The sequence below is a fragment of the Bufo gargarizans genome, chromosome 1 (genome assembly GCF_014858855.1).
Source record: "Bufo gargarizans isolate SCDJY-AF-19 chromosome 1, ASM1485885v1, whole genome shotgun sequence".
Taxonomy (NCBI): domain Eukaryota; kingdom Metazoa; phylum Chordata; class Amphibia; order Anura; family Bufonidae; genus Bufo; species Bufo gargarizans.
The window spans coordinates 324546424-324564152 of record NC_058080.1 but is presented as its reverse complement, the minus strand read 5'-3'; the positions used below and the strand labels follow the sequence as shown (position 1 = coordinate 324564152).

Sequence of the window (17729 nt, the reverse complement as noted above, 5' to 3'; positions counted from 1 at the left end):
AAACCAACGCAAATCTGCCGCCTGTGGAGGCACCCTTATGCTCTGAGAAGGCAGGTAGTAAACAATCTAAAACAAAGCAAAAAGAAAGAAAAAGCAAAGAAAATTGCCCGGTCATCTAAGGGTAAAACAACATTTAGTTTAATAAGATAAAATAAAAACCATGGGAAGCCACGTCTGATGGAGGTCCCACGCCCTTCCTACACGACTCTTTGACATTGACTAGCCACCGCTAGCCTACTACAGGCTGTCATTGGGCAGGGGGCTGTGACGTCATCAGTGTGCTGCTCGCCGGGCTGAGAGCGTGGAAACATGGCGGCCTTGGTGCGTGTGTGGGCTGGAAGCAGAAGGCTGTGGCCGTGGCTAGCTGCTCAGCGGAGAACGTACGCGGGCGTCCTTAGCTCTTCCACGGACATTACATCAAGCAGGACTCCCGTCAGCCGCTGCCCTCCGCGCGCTCTCTTCTACCGGGCCCTACACGGCTACGGGGCGTCTTCTGGAGACGGTGGTGAGGATGAAGGGGGTAACCGGGGAGAAGACGGTGCTGGGGCAGAAGAGGCGGCCTATGGAGCCCCCATCGTGACGGCTCTTGCGCCCCTTATAGTTCCTGAAGTCTTCCCTAATGTCCCTGTGATCCCGGTGTCTAGAAACCCCGTGTTCCCCAGGTTTGTCAAGATCCTAGAGGTGAGCTGCGTCCTTCACTGGGTAAAGTCTGCAAGACATTGCATGTGAAGGGGATCTGCAATGGAGTTGTTCAGGGAGGGCAACACAGGTTTTCCTTTTTTTAAAGGGGTTGTCCGGGTTCAGCCATTCAGCTGCTATGAGTGAAACCTGCCGGTGACATCCCCGGGATCACTGCTAGGCGGAAGCCTCCGTCCAATGGTGATAATGACAGTAGCCCAGCGCCATGCAGAATGAGTGAAGGGGTTCTGTCCGGGTTCAGCCATGACATAACCCTTCGCCCATTCAGCTGCTATGAGTGAAACCTCTTTCCCTGCGCTGCCTTGCTATTGGTGCCGGTGACATCCCCGGGATCACTGCTAGGCGGAAGCCTCCGTCCAATGGTGATAATGACAGTAGCCCAGCGCCATGCAGAATGAGTGAAGGGGTTCTGTCCGGGTTCAGCCATGACATAACCCTTCGCCCATTCAACCGCTATGAGTGAAACCTCTTTCCCTGCGCTGCCTCGCTATTGGTGCCGGTGACATCACTACTAGGCGGAAGCCTCCGTCCAACAGTGAGAATGACAGCAAACCAGCCCAGCGCCATGCTGAATGAGTGCAGTAGGAGTTGTCTGGGTTCAGCGCTTAACCCAAAAATCTTTAAGGCAAAAAAACAGGAGTGAATTCAAGAAAGAGAATTTGTATTTGTCCTTTATAGGGGACTGCTTTGGGACGTCCCATGGTGCTGTGTCCCCCAATGCCATGCACGAGAAAATTGGATTTTTTTGTACTCGCCGTAAAATCCTTTTCTCGTAGTAGGCTTTGGGGGACACAGATCCCACCCTATGTTTTTACTTCTGCTTCTCCGGGCTGGTTTCTTGATCTTCCCAGTACGGGAGTTGTTGGTTCCTTGCTTTTCTTCTCTCTCCTACTGCTTTTGGTACAAACTGAATAGCCTCGTGCATGTGGAGAGGGTATAGCCCACCTGGGAGGAGCCTACACTTTTTTTGTCTAGTGGCAGTTGGACATATACCCATGGTGCTGTGTCCCCCAATGCCTATGACTATGAGAAAAGGATTTTACGGCGAGTACAACAAATCCAATTTTCCTAGTGTTTTACAGTCACTGGGCTCAGTGGTCACATGCATGTACCTTACTGCTAATAATGTGCTAGGTGACGTTCTAGCAAGTTTTAGCATATTTGACTGGTTATTGGCCACAGTGGTCACAGAACCAAGCCATATCCAGTCTGACAGGGACTGTAGACAGTTTTATTAGAGATAGGTAGGTAGATGGATAGATATATACACCAAAAGTTTGGACACACCTTCTCATTCTAAGAGTTTTCTTTATTTTCATGACTATGAAAATTGTAGATTCACACTGAAGGCATCAAAACTATGAATTAAAACATGTGGAATTATATGCATAACAAAAAAGTGTGAAACAACTGAAAATGTCATATTCTAGGTTCTTCAACGTAGCCACCTTTTGCTTTGATTACTGCTTTGCACACTCTTGGCATTCTCTTGATGAGCTTCAAGAGGTAGTCACCTGAAATGGTCTTCCAACAGTCTTGAAGGAGTTCCCAGAGATGCTTAGCACTTGTTGGCCCTTTTGCCTTCACTCTGCAGTCCAGCTCACCCCAAACCATCTCGAATTGGGTTCAGGTCCGGTGACTGTGGAGGCCAGATCATCTGGCGCAGCACCCCATCGCTCTCCTTCATGGTCAAATAGCCCTTACACAGCCTGGAGCTGTGTTTGGGGTCATTGTCCTGTGGAAAAATAAATAATGGTCCAAACCGGATGGAATAACATGCCGCTGCAAGATACTGTGGTAGCCATGCTGGTTCAGTATGCCTTCAATTTTGAATAAATCCCCAACAGTGTCACCAGCAAAGCACCCCCACACCATCACACCTTTTCCTCCATGCTTCACAGTGGGAACCAGGCATGTAGAGTCCATCCGTTCACCTTTTCTGCGTCACACAAAGACACGGTGGTTGGAACCAAAGATCTCAAATTTGGACTCATCAGACCAAAGCACAGATTTCCACTGGTCTAATGTCCATTCCTTGTGTTCTTTAGCCCAAACAAGTCTCTTCTGCTTGTTGCCTGTCCTTAGCAGTGGTTTCCTAGCAGATATTCTACCATGAAGGCCTGATTCACACAGTCTCCTCTTAACAGTTGTTCTAGAGATGTCTGCTGCTAGAACTCTGTGTGGCATTGACCTGGTCTCTAATCTGAGCTGCTGTTAACCTGTGATTTCTGAGGCTGGTGACTCGGATGAACTTATCCTCTGCAGCAGAGGTGACTCTTGGTCTCCCTTTCCTGGGGCGGTCCGCATGTGTGCCAGTTTCTTTGTAGCGCTTGATGGTTTTTGTGACTGCACTTTAAAAGTTTTCCCAATTTTTCGGAGTAATGATGGCCACTCGTTTTTCTTAGATGCTTTTTTCTTGCCATAATACAAATTCTAACAGTCTAATCAGTAGGACTATCAGCTGTGTATCCACCTGACTTCTCCACAACGCAACTGATGGTCCCAACCCCATTTATAAGGCAAGAAATTCCACTTATTAAACCTGACAGGGCACACCTGTGAAGTGAAAACCATTTCAGATGACTACCTCTTGAAGCTCATCAAGAGAATGCCAAGAGTGTGCAAAGCAGTAATCAAAGCAAAAGGTGGCTACTTTGAAGAACCTAGAATATGACATATTTTCAGTTGTTCCACACTTTTTTGTTATGTATATAATTCCACATGTGTTAATTCATAGTTTTGATGCCTTCAGTATGAATCAATTTTCATAGTCATGAAAATAAAGAAAACTCTTAGAATGAGAAGGTGTCCAAACTTTTGGTCTGTACTGTGTGTATGTATATGTATGTATATGTATATGTGTGTGTGTATATATATATATATATATATATATATATATATATATTTTTTTTATTTTTTTTTTTATTATTTTATTTATTGGTTGGTGGCTCAGCAACTTGTTTTATCAGTGACATGAAGTGTGACCATGCATGCTGTATGTAAAGTAGCAAACTGATAAAGCTATTAAAGTGTAAAATATTTTTCAAATGAAGGTCAAGAACCCACACTTGGTGGCACTTCTGAGACGTAAAGTAAGACTTGCTCAACCCTATGCTGGAGTTTTTCTCAAGAGAGATGACAAGTAAGTAAATATTGTTGCCTATAAGCCAGCACCAGTTTGTTAGAAAGCCATGTTTCCCCATGTATTAATATGACTCATAAATCTTCAAATTGCTGCTAGTATTGGACTGGACTCTGCTAAAAGATGTGTGCACTCAGACCTTCAGTCTCAATGTTTTCTTCCATTACAACCAGTTGTCCAGCAATGGTATCTGATCAGCGGGGTTCCAACATCTCGCACCCCTGCTGATTTAGCTGTTCCTGAGTAGCTACAGTGCTGGAAGTCGCCCGTGTGGAAATTATGGAGTTGGTTACTTCTGCGTTGCTCCCCATGGACTTGGCTGTGTAATTCCAGCTCCGGAGCTACCCCTGAACAGCTTATCGCTGAAGTTAGGAGCTACACACATGCATCGATCTGATATTGATGGCCTATCCTGTGGATAGGCCATCAATAGAAAAATCCTGGACAACTCCTTTAAGGGTATTATCACATCCCATTTGTGATATACCTTTAGCATGTATGTTGGTTAGTGGTAGGGTTACGTTCCACCTCCCACTGTCCCTTGTAATTCCTTTCTCAACCTCCTGCACTGATTGACAGGGCCAAGCTTCCTCATTGACACAGCTAAAATCTGCTACTGAGACATGGTACCCCCATCGATCATTTGTTTCAGGGAGCGGCTTTGGTGGGCTTGTTGGCCTCCTGGGCGCTTACTAAGTACAGCTCTGTACACCATTTAGCGCCTGTGCTTGGTATTGATTTGAATGGGACTGAGGCAACTAGGCCATGTGACCATTGTATGTTGATGTCACATAGCCTAGTGCAGTGATGGCTAAGGCTACTTTCACACTTGCGTTTGGGGTTCCGCTTGTGAGTTCCGTTTGAAGGCTCTCGCAAGCGGCCCCGAACGGATCCGTACAGCCCCAATGCATTCTTAGTGGATACGGATCCGCTCAGAATGCATCAGTTTGGCTCCGCTTGGCCTCCGTTCCGCTCAGCAGGCGGACACCCGAACGCAGCTTGCAGTGTTTTTGTGTCCCTCTGGCTGTGTGGAACCAAACGTATCCGTCCAGACTTACAATGCAAGTCACATTTAATACTGGGGAGGGAGGGAGGGGGGGCCGCCCTGGCCACCAATGAATATAGAGGGAGGGGGGCCGCACTGGTCACATTTAATACAGGGGAGGGAGGGGGTCTGCCCCCTCCTGCCTGGCAGCCCCTGATCTCTTACAGGGGGCTTTGATACGCACAATTAACCCCTCAGATCGGGTGCTGCCAGGCAGCAGGGGGCAGTCATGTACACAGTTCTCAGTATATTCTAACTTGAAGCGTCCCCATCACCATGGGAACGCCTCTGTGTTAGAATATACTGTTGGATCTGAGTTTTCACGAAGTGAAAAATCAGATCTGAAAAAAACTGTTAGGCAGATGGATCCGTTCTGAACAGATGCAAGCGTTTGCATTATTGGAGCGGATCCGTCTGTGCAGACACCAGACGGATCCGCTCCAGACGCAAGTGTGAAAGTAGCCTAACCTCTGGCACTCCAGCTGTGGTGAAACTACGACTCCCAGCATGCTCCATTCTTTTCTGTGAAGTTCTGAGAACAGCCAAGCAAGTGTACATCTTGGGAGTTGTAGTTTTACCACAGCTGGAGTGCTGGAGGTTAGCCATCACAGGCCTAGTGAGAGGCCACATGACTCGCTGAGCGCCTGGCTACTTCTAACAGCTGAGCATAGGTCATCAATATTATTTTCCCACATAATCTCTTTACCTAAGTGATTCTGTCATACTCCCTGTTTCCCTGAAAATAAGGCATACCCATAAAATAAGCCGTAGCAGGGTTGCGGCTTGTATGCTCAATATAAGACATCCCCTGAAAATAACCCATCGTTGTATTTAGTTTTCCTCAAAAAAAAAAAGAGACTTATTTTCAGGGAAACACAGTAGTTGCATATCTTTGTGTGGCTGAAATAAATCCTCTGCTCTTGCTGCAGAATTTCTGAAGAGTTTTGGTTTTTTGCAAGGTCAATGTATTCTTTTCTTCAAGGATCCATAAACATATATTTGATAGCTTGTTCCTCAAAGCTTCTGTAGTGTGGGCAGCTAGTATATGAAGGGAAAGCCACATAGTGAAGTGATAATGCATTTATGACATAATTTGACAATCGCCTTTAATTAAAGGTAATTTAGAGCTTAACTTTTCTGATGCATACCTGCTGAGGGTTTGCTCATCACACTTTTGAAGTTTTTGTTACTATATTGTAATAAAAAATGATATGATCTCTTAACATCTTCTGTGTGTATGTATATATATATATATATATATAACACTGCAGGCAAGATGTTTATGCAGTCCTCTGCAGGTGTTATCTGTGTGTTAGATACACTCACCTAAAGAATTATTAGGAACACCTGTTCTATTTCTCATTAATGTGATTATCTAGTCAACCAATCACATGGCAGTTGCTTCAATGCATGTAGGGTTGTGGTCCTGGTCAAGACAATCTCCTAAACTGAATGTCAGAATGGGAAAGAAAGGTGATTTAAGCAATTTGGAGCGTGGCATGGTTGTTGGTGCCAGACGGGTCGGTCTGAGTATTTCACAATCTGCTCACTTACTGGGATTTCCACGCACAACCATTTCTAGGGTTTACAAAGAATGGTGTGAAAATGGAAAAACATCCAGTGTGCGGCAGTCCTGTGGGCGAAAATGCCTTGTGGATGCTAGAGGTCAGAGGAGAATGGGCCGACTGATTCAAGCTGATAGAAGAGCAACGTTGACTGAAATAACCACTCGTTACAACCGAGGTATGCAGCAAAGCATTTGTGAAGCCACAACACGCACAACCTTGAGGCAGATGGGCTACAACAGCAGAAGACCCCACCGGGTACCACTCATCTCCACTACAAATAGGAAAAAGAGGCTACAATTTGCACGAGCTCACCAAAATTGGACTGTTGAAGACTGGAAAAATGGTTTCTTGAACATGGCAATGAGTTCACTGTACTAAAATGGCCCCCACAGTCACCAGATCTCAACCCAATAGAGCATCTTTGGAATGTGGTGGAACGGGAGCTTCGTGCCCTGGATGTGCATCCCTCAAATCTCCAACTGCAAGATGCTATCCTATCAATATGGGCCAATATTTCTAAAGAATGCTATCAGCACCTTGTTAAATCAATGCCACGTAGAATTAAGGCAGTTCTGAAGGCAAAAGGCGGTCCAACACCGTATTAGTATGGTGTTCCTAATAATTCTTTAGGTGAGTGTATACTCCTTAAAGAAGTACTCTGACACAAATTTTTATTCTCTGACCTGTTAGAAAGTACATGACGTAAACTGTAGCACAGGTGATCCTCTTACCAGTGACTGTATTTGTGGGTTATAACTTCCCTTCTGATCATCAGCTGTGTCATGTGATCTCTGCCTCTCCAACTGACACAGGACAGGAAGTCAGTTACTTTTCTATGCTTTCCTATGAAACTGACATTGGAGGTCCCATAGGAATACATAAGCTGGCTTCCTGTCCACACAAAACATGCTGTGGTGTTTGGAGAGCTGTAGTGTTGGTCACATGACACAGCTGAGGATCAGAAGGGAGGTAATAACTCACAAATACAGTCACTGGTAAGAAGATTACCTTCACTACAGTTTACATCATGTACCTTTCTAAGGCTAATTTCACATCTGCGTTTTCAATTACAGATCCGTCATAGGATCTCAATAGCAGAAGAAAACGCTTCAGTTTTGTCCCTATTAATTGTCAATGGGGACAAAAATGAACAAAATGGAATGCATCAAAATGCATTCCGTACCGTTTGGTTGCGCTCCCATCGCGGACAGAGTAACGCTGCAAGCAGTGTTTTTTCTGGCTGCGTTGTGGTGCGAAGCAAGACGGATCCTCTGACACAATAGAAAACGGTCTGTCCCCCCCATTGACTTTCAATGGTGTTCATGACTGATCCGTCTTGGCTTTATAAGACATAATACAACCGGATCCATTCATGACGGATGCATGCGGTTGTATTATCAGAACGGAAGCGTTTTTGCAGATCCATGATGGATCCGCAAAAAATGCTAGTGTGAAAGTAGCCTAACAGGCCAGAGAAGAAAAATGTTTGTAGGAGTGCTTCTTTAAATACTGTTAATAATGGAAATTGTTACCATCTGAACTCATTTTGTTTTTCTGTACTTCAGTAATGAATCTGATTCTGTTGGAAGCCTGGATGAAATTTACCACACAGGAACCTTTGTTCAAATCCATGAAATGCAGGACATGGACGACAAGCTGCGCATGATTGTCATGGGACACAGAAGGCATGTATTTTTAAGTTAGTAAATCATTTTGTAAATTAGATTTGCAATGACTAACTCATTGATTCTCCACAGTTCCTGCAGAACTATTCTGATCCTCCTTGGCTAATATGTACATCACAGTCCCTTACACTTGACATGATACCAGCATAGACCTTAACATTACGACAATGGGATTCATGGTCCTCTAACCTGGAAGTTACGACACATAAGGGATATAAAACTCAACATTTATTACCTTGATTCTGCAGTTTTAGAAATATCCCCATATGTGGTCCTTAGTTTCCACTTCACTCAATTACTGGCCTCATAAATGAAGGTGTACCTTGTGAGTTTTAAGGGTCTCCTTTTTTTTAACAATGTTTTGTACCCCACAAATTGCTCTGCAATATTCCATTTGTGGTCGCAATTCCATTTTGTTGGAATGGGATCAGGTGCTTTGTCGCATTTACAGAGCCTATGAGGTATCATTACATTGGAAACTCAGAAATAACCCCATTTTGGAAGTTACACCCCATAAGGAGTGTGTAGATAACTTTTATCACACAGGTGTTTCATATACTTTATTAACATGAAAATTAGGAATTATATATTTTTTCAATAGTACGATGCTGTAGGGTTGGCACAATATGAAAATTCGATTTCGATACTATAAAGTATTGCAAAACACCAAAATGTACATTCCGCATTTTATGGAACGTCTGGCCCATAACAGAACAGTCCTATCCTATTTTTGGGGGGGGAGACAAGGTGACTAAAAAAAGGGTGATTACCACATTTATTTATTTTCTGTTAGTGTTCACCGCATAGGAGATATTTTTTAAAATTTTAATCAGAATTTTTCTGGCTTGGCGATAAATAATCTATCTTTTTTATTTGTATATTTTATATGTAAACTTGGGAAAGGGAGTGATTTAACCTCTTCCGCACACGGGGTGTACAGGTACACCCTGATATACTGGTACTTAAGGCACAGGGCGTACCTGTACGCCCTGTGTATTTCCGTTCGCTGCCGCGTGGTGATTGGAACAAGGTGCCTGCTCAAATCATTGAGCAGGCATTTTGGCTAAATGCTGGTTTTGTCGGCGATCACCGCAAACCGCAGGTCAATTCAGACCTGCGGTTTGCGGCTTTTCAGGTTGCGGTGGTGCCATTGGGTCCCCATGGGGCTGTAGGGGGGACCCGATGGCATGGAAGGCAGTGCGATGCTTTCGTTAGGCATCGGCGCTGCCTTCCGGTGACGAGCCTTTGAGATCCAGCCCCCTGGATCTCACAGGCTGGAAGCTGTATGAGTAATATTCAATGTATTACTCATACAGCCAATGCATTACAATACAGAAGTATTGGAATGCATTGTAAAGGATTAGTCTCCCAAAAGTTGAAGTCCCAAAGTTGGACAAAAAAAAAAATAAGTGAAAAAATAAAGTTAAAAAAATTGGTAAAAAATAAGTAGACCGGCTCTATAAACATATCAGATAAACACCGTAAAAAAAATAAAAACTGTGCTAAATAAACCATTTTTTTTGTCACCAAAGTACAACAGCAAGCGATCAAAAAGGCGTTCGCCCACAAAAATAGTACTTATCTAACAGTCACCTCATCCCGCAAAAAATGAGCTCCAGCCTGAGACAATCTCCTAAAAAAATAAATAAAAAAAAATTAAAAAAAAAAAAGCTGTTATTGTGTAAAACTTACTTTTTAGTATACATATTGGCTATCGCCGCTGTCAGTATCGATCGGCTCTATAAAAATATCACATGACCTAACCACTCAGATGAACACCGTAAAAAATAGAAACTGTGCTAAATAAACAATTTTTTTTTTTTGTCACCTTACATCACAAAAAGTGTAATAGCAAGCGATCAAAAAGTCATATGCACCCCAAAATAGTGCCAGTCCATCTCATCCCGCAAAAATCATACCCTACCCAAGATAACCGCCCAAAAACTGAAAAAAACGATATATATATATATATATATATATATATATATATATATATATATATATATAAAAATTCATTGTGTAAAACTTACATAAATAAAAAAAAATGTATTCATATTGGGTTTCGCTGCGTCCGTGACAACCTGCTCTATAAAATTACCACATGATCTAACCTGTCAGATGAATGTTGTAAATAACAAAAAAAAACTGTGCCAAAACAGCTATTTCTTGTTACCTTGCCTCACAAAAAGTGTAATATAGAGCAACCAAAAATCATATGTACCCTAAACTAGTACCAACAAAACTTCCACCCTATCCCATAGTTTCTAAAATGGGGTCACTTTTTTTGAGTTTCTACTCTAGGGGTGCATCAGGGGGGCTTCAAATGGGACATGGTGTAAAAAAAAAAAAAAAAAAACAGTCCAGCAAAATCTCCCTTCCAAAAACCGTATGGCATTCCTTTCCTTCTGCGAACTGCCATGTGCCCGTACAGCAGTTTACGATCACCTATGGGGTGTTTCTGTAAACTACAGAATCGGGGCCATAAATAATGAGTTTTGTTTGGCTGTTAACCCTTGCTTTGTAACCGGGGAAAAAAAAAATAATAAAATGGAAAATCTGCCAAAAAAGTGAAATTTTGAAATTAGATCTCTATTCTCCATTAATTCTTGTGGAACACCTAAAGGGTTAACGGTGTTTGTAAAATCAGTTTTGAATACCTTGAGGGATGTAGTTCTAGAATGGGGTCATTTTTGGGTGGTTTCTATTATGTAAGCCTCACAAAGTAACTTCAGACCTGAACTGGTCCTTAAAAAGTTATTTGAATTTGAAATTTCAAGATTTACTTCTAAGCCTTGTAACGTCCCCCAAAAATAAGAGGTCATTCCCCAAATGATACTAACATGAAGTAGAAATATGGGAAATGTAAAGTAATAACTATTTTTGTAGGTATTAATATGTATTATAGAAGTAGAGAAATTGAAACTTGGAAATTTGCAAATTTTTCAAAAATTTTTGTATTTTTGACTTCATTTTACCAGTGTCATGAAGTACAATATGTGACGAAAAGACTATCTCAGAATGGCCTGGATAAGTCAAAGCGTTTTAAAGTTATCAACACTTAAAGTGACACTGGTCAGATTTGCAAAAAATGGCCTGGTCTTTAAAAGGACACTGACAGGCCCGATAAACATATTTAGTTATTCCTATGCAGTCATAGGTCTATTAAAGTGTATTCCAATCACATAAGAGTACCCCCTGTCCGCATTTTAAACCATGTAAAAACAACTTTATAATCATCAGTCAATCCCCTTTCTTTATGCCCAAGGGGCGTTTTTACTCCTACCTTTGTGCCCAGCTGCGCCCCAACTGTCGCTTCCTAGTGCCGCCCAGCTCATTATTCACTGCGCTGGGCGGCTTTTACAGTCCCCGAGCCGGCGCAGCAGGAGACGCTGGCATTGAATAAGGGACGCAGGCGCACTGCGAGTGAGGGTGCCGGGCAAGTTATCCGGCGCACGCGCAGAAGGTACATGTGAGTTCAATGCCAGGGTCTCCGGCTCGGGAGGATCGGGGACTGTAAAAGCCGGCCAGCGCAGTGAATAATAATGAGCTGGGCGGTGCTAGGAAGTGACAGTTGGGGTGCGCCTTGGGCACAAAGGTAGGAGTAAAAACGCCCCTTGGGCATAAAGAAATGTGAAAAAACGCTCCTTGGGCATAAAGGAAGGGGATTGACTGATGATTATAAAGTTGTTTGTACATGGTTTAAAATGCGGACAGGGGGTACTCTTATGTGATTGGAATACACTTTAATAGACCTATGACTGCATAGGAATAACTAAATATGTTTATCGGGCCTGTCGGTGTCCCTTTAAGGTGAAACCAGGCTGTATCCTTAAGGAGTTAAACTTTTTTTCAATATTTATTTTTACACTTTTTAGCCCCTTTTTTCAGCCCTCTTTTAGAGGGGCTAGAACCTGGCATCTTTTTAATCTTTTGTCCTATTCACCCTAATAGAGCTCTGTGCAACCAATTACTATAATTAACCCGTTAATACAAATTTACACGGCTGCATGATATGGCCGGCACCTGGCCTCAATGACAGGGATCCCGTTGAACCGTGTCAATTTAACCCTCAGGTGCCGCAGCCTCAATGCCCTGTCATTGATGCTCGGTGCCAGCTGTGTGCAGAAGCGCAGCCTAGTATAGGAAAATAGCAAATCCCAGTATCAAATCAATCCGGGTCTAAAAGTATCGATTGGGTATTGATAGTTCGATACCCGATGCAATCCTATGATGCTGTAGCACCAAATAGTTAATTTTCAGGTGGGGGAAAAAAAAATAAACACCCCATAACTTCTCCGGAGTACAGAAATAACCTAGATCTGGTCATAAACAGCTGTTTAGGCAAACATCAGAGCTCAAAGGGGAAGAAGTGCAACATGGATTTTGCTGAAATTATTTTTTAAGAGCCTCAACTTAAGGAGCTTTTTTATTAGTAAGGACTAAAGGGGCAACTGCCTTTGTTTTTGCCATCTGCTTAACGTATGTTAAATGGATGCCATCCGTCAGCATCCTTTTTTTTTTTTTATCGGACTTTGTTGGATAGAAAAAGTGTTTATAATAAATTGAATAATGGAAAACCTAAAATTATACTTTAATTAGTACCGTTTAAAATGATGGGCCCAAAAAAAGTATTTTGTATCACAAACACCTCACTAGGAGGTAACACTCAACTGCCAACCAAAGTGAACTGGTATGGAGTTAATTAAGCAGCCAGGAGGTGTGTTCACTGGCTCACTCAGAGGGCGAGTTAGGAAAAAACAGGGATAGACTATAAGAGGGAGACAGATGCTGGGTCTCTTCCCCTAGGAGTGTCCCTGTGTCCTAACTATAAATGGAATCACTCTCTGACTGTCCCTAGGTGGCCCTCAGACCTATACAATGACTGCCCAGTTTCGTCGGAAACAACATAGTTCACACAGACAAATGTGAAATAAAAATGACCCTACGCGTTTCACTGGCTGTATGCCAGATCATCAGGGGACCAACCAATACCAGGGTTACAAGCACAAAGTAACAAACAGTATATGCCTGTTACGGCCTAAATTACCGGCTGTAGCAATTAGTAAGACAATCCTGGGAGTGTATCAGGGTTTACTTAGCTTGCCAAGTTGTTTGCGTGCGTCCTGGGTCCGCTCCTCTCCTGCGTATGGCGGTGGGAACGGGTTACTAGCGCTGACGTCCTTTTTTAAACCTTGCGCATTGCATTGGCTCCAACCCCAACAGCACATGATCAATCATGTGACTCATGACGTATGTAGTCACGTCAACATCTAAGATCACATGATCGGGAGCGGCACTGAAAGCAGAGTTGTCTCTATGTTGCGGCCGAATCTCCTTAGTATCTGATTGGTCCAACAGTCCAGGGGGCGGATGCCTTGGCACGTTTGTAGCGAGATGGAGATGGGCTATTTCAACTCCTCACAAGTTACCAAATATTTGGCTAGAGTAGCCATGTAAGGTGCGTCACTCCGTACTGTCACAGGAGGCGCTACCTAGGGTATTTAAATAGCAAATGTAATAGGTTAAAAACCGGATAGATGCATATCAATGGTTTGAATGTCATGCATGTCAATAGATCACTTAATTATCCCCATACATAGATGTTATATGTCAGAGCAATCTGGAAAACAGACCACCTACCAGTGATCGATTTCAATATTAATGTTTAGGGAAATAAATCCTATGTGGGCTCAATTTCCTATGTTGGTTAAGGAAATTGGTCCTATATGGATCCATAGAGGGGTTGGTACAGCCAGGGTATATTGTTGTTAAGTAATTTTGGAACAATATCCAAACCACAATCCATAAAGGACCAACGTATAGGGCACATATGAATATATACCTGGCTCCACACTGGTACGATTGGGACATTCTTCCTCAATAAACTGGGTACAGGAAAGGTGTGTTTACCATGCCAGGATGGGTAGCTCGTATTGTGCTACCCATGGGAGGAGGAGGCAAGTAAAAGCTCCTTACGTTTTATGTCACTCCTGTTGGGGGAAGAAAGGGCTAATCTGAACTTATTGGATAATAAACTTAAGGAACAGATTGAGGTCACGAATAAATTGAAACAAGAACCTGATTTCGCTAATAAGGGGGCACAATTAAAGACTACACTAGAAAGATTTCAGTTTCACTTAAAGGAAAGAAAGCACCGTCAGTTCAATAGGAATTTGCAAGACTTCAGAGAAAATAGTCTATATCACTATTGAACGCAGAACCCAAAAAACAACGGGGAAGCTTGATTCTGATATCTCCTCGAGTGAAACTGACATCTCGGAAGGCGAAAAGGAGTGTAATCAACCCATTCGTGGAAGAGGTCGTGGACGCAGAAGGGGAAGAGGGCCACTTGGAACCTATGAAAATAGTGGTTCACGTGGATCCCGTGTGCGTTTTTCCCCTCACCCATGATGGCACCCTGTGCAACTCGGGACCTCCCATCAGGACAGGAAACCTGAAAAGATAAAAAGGACACACCTCCACCCAACACCAGTTCAGGTTTCCTGTCCTCCGGATGGGAGATCCTGAGAAGCAGCACAAGTCACTGCTGAAGACGTACCTCCAAGACACCGGAGCTGGGGAAGGTCTGTGGCTGTGTGCCGTAGGAAGTCCTATCCCTGGGGAGAGGTAGTTCTGTGGCCGTGCCGGAAGCTGCTCCCCACAAGTCTGCCTGCGCCTGCCCTCTCTCCGGCCCTGCGGGGAGCTGCTGTGGCCGTGTTCAGGCGGCTCCCCATGCTCTTCCTCGCTCTCCCCGGTTCCAAGATGGCGTCCGTGCGCTTATGCGTGGGGCCGTCTCCTGGAGATGTCGTCTTCGCCCGTGCAGGACCCGGAAGTAGAGGCCGGAGCGCGTCCTTTAAAATACAAATACGGCGGCAGGTTGGGGCACAATTTGGATGTGCTGTGTAGCGATCCTGGTTGTAATCATGTCGGAGCCTACAGAAGGACGCGCTGAACCCCAGGAACTCTTGAGGCCTGCAAGTCCGGTACTGGTCTGAGGATGGGGAAAAAGCTTCAATGGGTGAGAGTGTTCCTTTTTATTTCTAATGTGGTGTTTCATATGATTGTCTCTTTTTAGATCCCTAAGCCACCTAAAAAATCGTCTTCCAAGACAAAACACAGGGAATGTGTGGAATGTAAAACGTCCCTATCTGCATCTTATCAGAAGGCGTTGTGCTCAGCATGTATAGATAAACTGGTAGCAGAGCAATCCCAGACCCTTACTAAGTCCATGAAGTCTATTATCAAGGCATCCTTTAAAGCATTCAGTAAAAGCCGTGCCAGGTCCCCAGATAGACCAGGGAGGGATACAGAGTACGACAGTATTGAGTTGGACTCATCCGACGATGGCGGAGAATCCGGACAACTATTTGCTAGTAATTCGGACTCTTCGGATGAAGATTATTCAGGGAGATCCTTCTTTTCCCCTGAGGATATGCAGCCGTTACTAAAAGCGGTCAGACGTTAAGCAGACCAGATCAGTTGCGGACCAGGCCTTTCAGGCATTGGGCCCTAAAAAACATAGGGTCTTCCCTATTCATGAAAACATGCAAGCGATCATTAAAGGGAACCTGTCACCGGGATTTTATGTATAGAGCTGAGGACATGGGTTGCTAGAGGGCCACTAGCACATCCGCAATACCCAGTCCCCATAGCTCTGTGTGCTTTTATTGTGGAGAAAAAACGATTTGATCCATATGCAAATTAACCTGAGATGAGTCCTGTACATGAGATGAGTCAGGGACAGGACTCATCTCAGGTTAATTTGCATATGTATAAAATCAGGTTTTTTACACAATAAAAGCACACAACTATGGGGACTGGGTATTGCTGATGTGCTAGCGGCCATCTAGCAAACCATGTCCTCAGCTCTATACACAAAATCCCGGTGACAGGTTCCCTTTAATGGAGAATGGAAAATTCCTGATAGAAAATTTTTCTTACCCTCCTCGGTGAAAAGGAAATATCCTTATGAAGAAAAAGTTTCCTCCAGCTGGGATATGGCCCCTACGGTAGATGCTCCAGTCGCTAAGATAGCTAAGAGATCTGCCCTCCCCTTTGATGATCTGGGTTGTCTTTCGGACCCGTTAGATAAGAAAGCAGACATATACCTAAAACGGGCGTGGGAAACTTCCGCTACTTGTCTTAGACCCGCAGTTGCAGCCACTTGGGTATCCCGGTCCTTAAGATTGTGGATTGAACAGCTAGAGGCACATCTTAAAGAGAAGAAGCATAGGGAGGAAATCTTAGCTTCTCTTCCCACCTTTGCTAAAGCGGCGGATTTTTTAACGGATGCTTCTACAGATGTTATGCGCTTTGCCGCCAAATCCTCAGCTATGACGAATGCGGCAAGAAGAGCCATTTGGCTTAGATCATGGAAGGGTGACCAGGGGTCTAAGGCCAGACTCTGTGCCCTTCCGTGTGAGGGCGGTAGATTGTTTGGGTCCTCCCTGGATGACCTCTTGTAGAAGGCATCCGACAAGAAAAAAGGGTTTCCTGTCCCTCAGAAGACCCCCTTTTTTTCGTAAACCCCAGCAGGGCTTTAGAAAACAGAGGGGTAAGCCATACGATAGGAAGGAAAGGGATAGATTTCCAAGAAAAACTAGCGGCTTCCTTTTTAAATCCCAGGATAGCAAACCAAAGGACAAGCAATGACGCCAGACTCCAGGTTGGGGGAAGACTCTCTGCCTTTCTCCCGGCTTGGGCGAACGTCACCCAAAACAAGTAGGTTTTGGGGGGTATAGCGGAGGGATTCAGGTTGGAGTTCCGCTCCTATCCCCAAGCCTTTTTCACCCACTCCAACTCCAAATGATCCTCTAAAATCCACAGTTCTGGAGAGAGGGGTTCAGTTATTGTTGGACATAGGAGTTGTTTGCGAAGTCCCAAAGAAGGAGGAGGGCAGGGGGTTCTACTCCCCACTCTTTTTAATAAAGAAACCCAACGGTTCCTTTCGGATGATTCTGAACCTAAAACGGCTAAACAAATTCTTGAGATACAAGAAGTTCCGGATGGAAACTATAAAGACGACTTTAGACCTGTTTATACCAAGGTTGCTGGATGGCAAGTATAGACTTAGAGGATGCCTATTATCACATCCCAATTCACTCTTCCTCCCAAAAGTATTTAAGGACGGCTGTTCAAGTAAGGGGCCAACTTCTACACCTGCAATACAGGGCACTTCCGTTTGGGGTCTCTCAAGCCCCGAGAATTTTCACCAAGGTCGTGACGGAGATGGTGACATTCCTTCGATCGTCTGGGATAGTAGTAGTACCCTATCTGGACGATTTTTTGTTTGTAGCCCAAACAAGGGAGCAGTTACAGAGCTCATCCTGGTGTGCTCTCTGTTGAAGGATCTGGGGTGGAAGATGAATCAGGAGAAGTCTTGTCTAACCCCTTCTTAAATTTGCACCTTTTTAGGAATGCAGCTAGATTCCACGGCTCAGAAGACATTCCTCCCTCAGAAGAAAGTGTCCTTAACAATAGAGCATGTTTGGTTCCTTTTCCGGTCCTTCCAATGTTCCATCAGAGAGGCGATGGCATTACTGGGGCACCTGACGGCTACAATTCCAGCTGTACCATTCGCACAGATCCAC

The 17729-nt window shown here is 44.1% G+C and overlaps 1 protein-coding gene across 2 annotated transcripts in view; it reads left to right on the top strand.

Annotated features, from left to right (window-relative positions):
• The first annotated feature begins 266 nt into the window (after positions 1–266).
• Positions 267–17729, top strand: part of LONP1 (lon peptidase 1, mitochondrial) — a 210536-nt gene continuing 193073 nt past the window's right edge. For both annotated transcript variants that reach the window (XM_044305881.1, XM_044305872.1), the window contains exons 1-3: positions 267–681; positions 3753–3841; positions 8020–8139. In XM_044305881.1, the coding sequence (XP_044161816.1) occupies positions 310–681; positions 3753–3841; positions 8020–8139 (581 nt within the window). In that variant the 5' untranslated portion in view covers positions 267–309. The remainder of the gene's footprint in view (positions 682–3752; positions 3842–8019; positions 8140–17729) is intronic.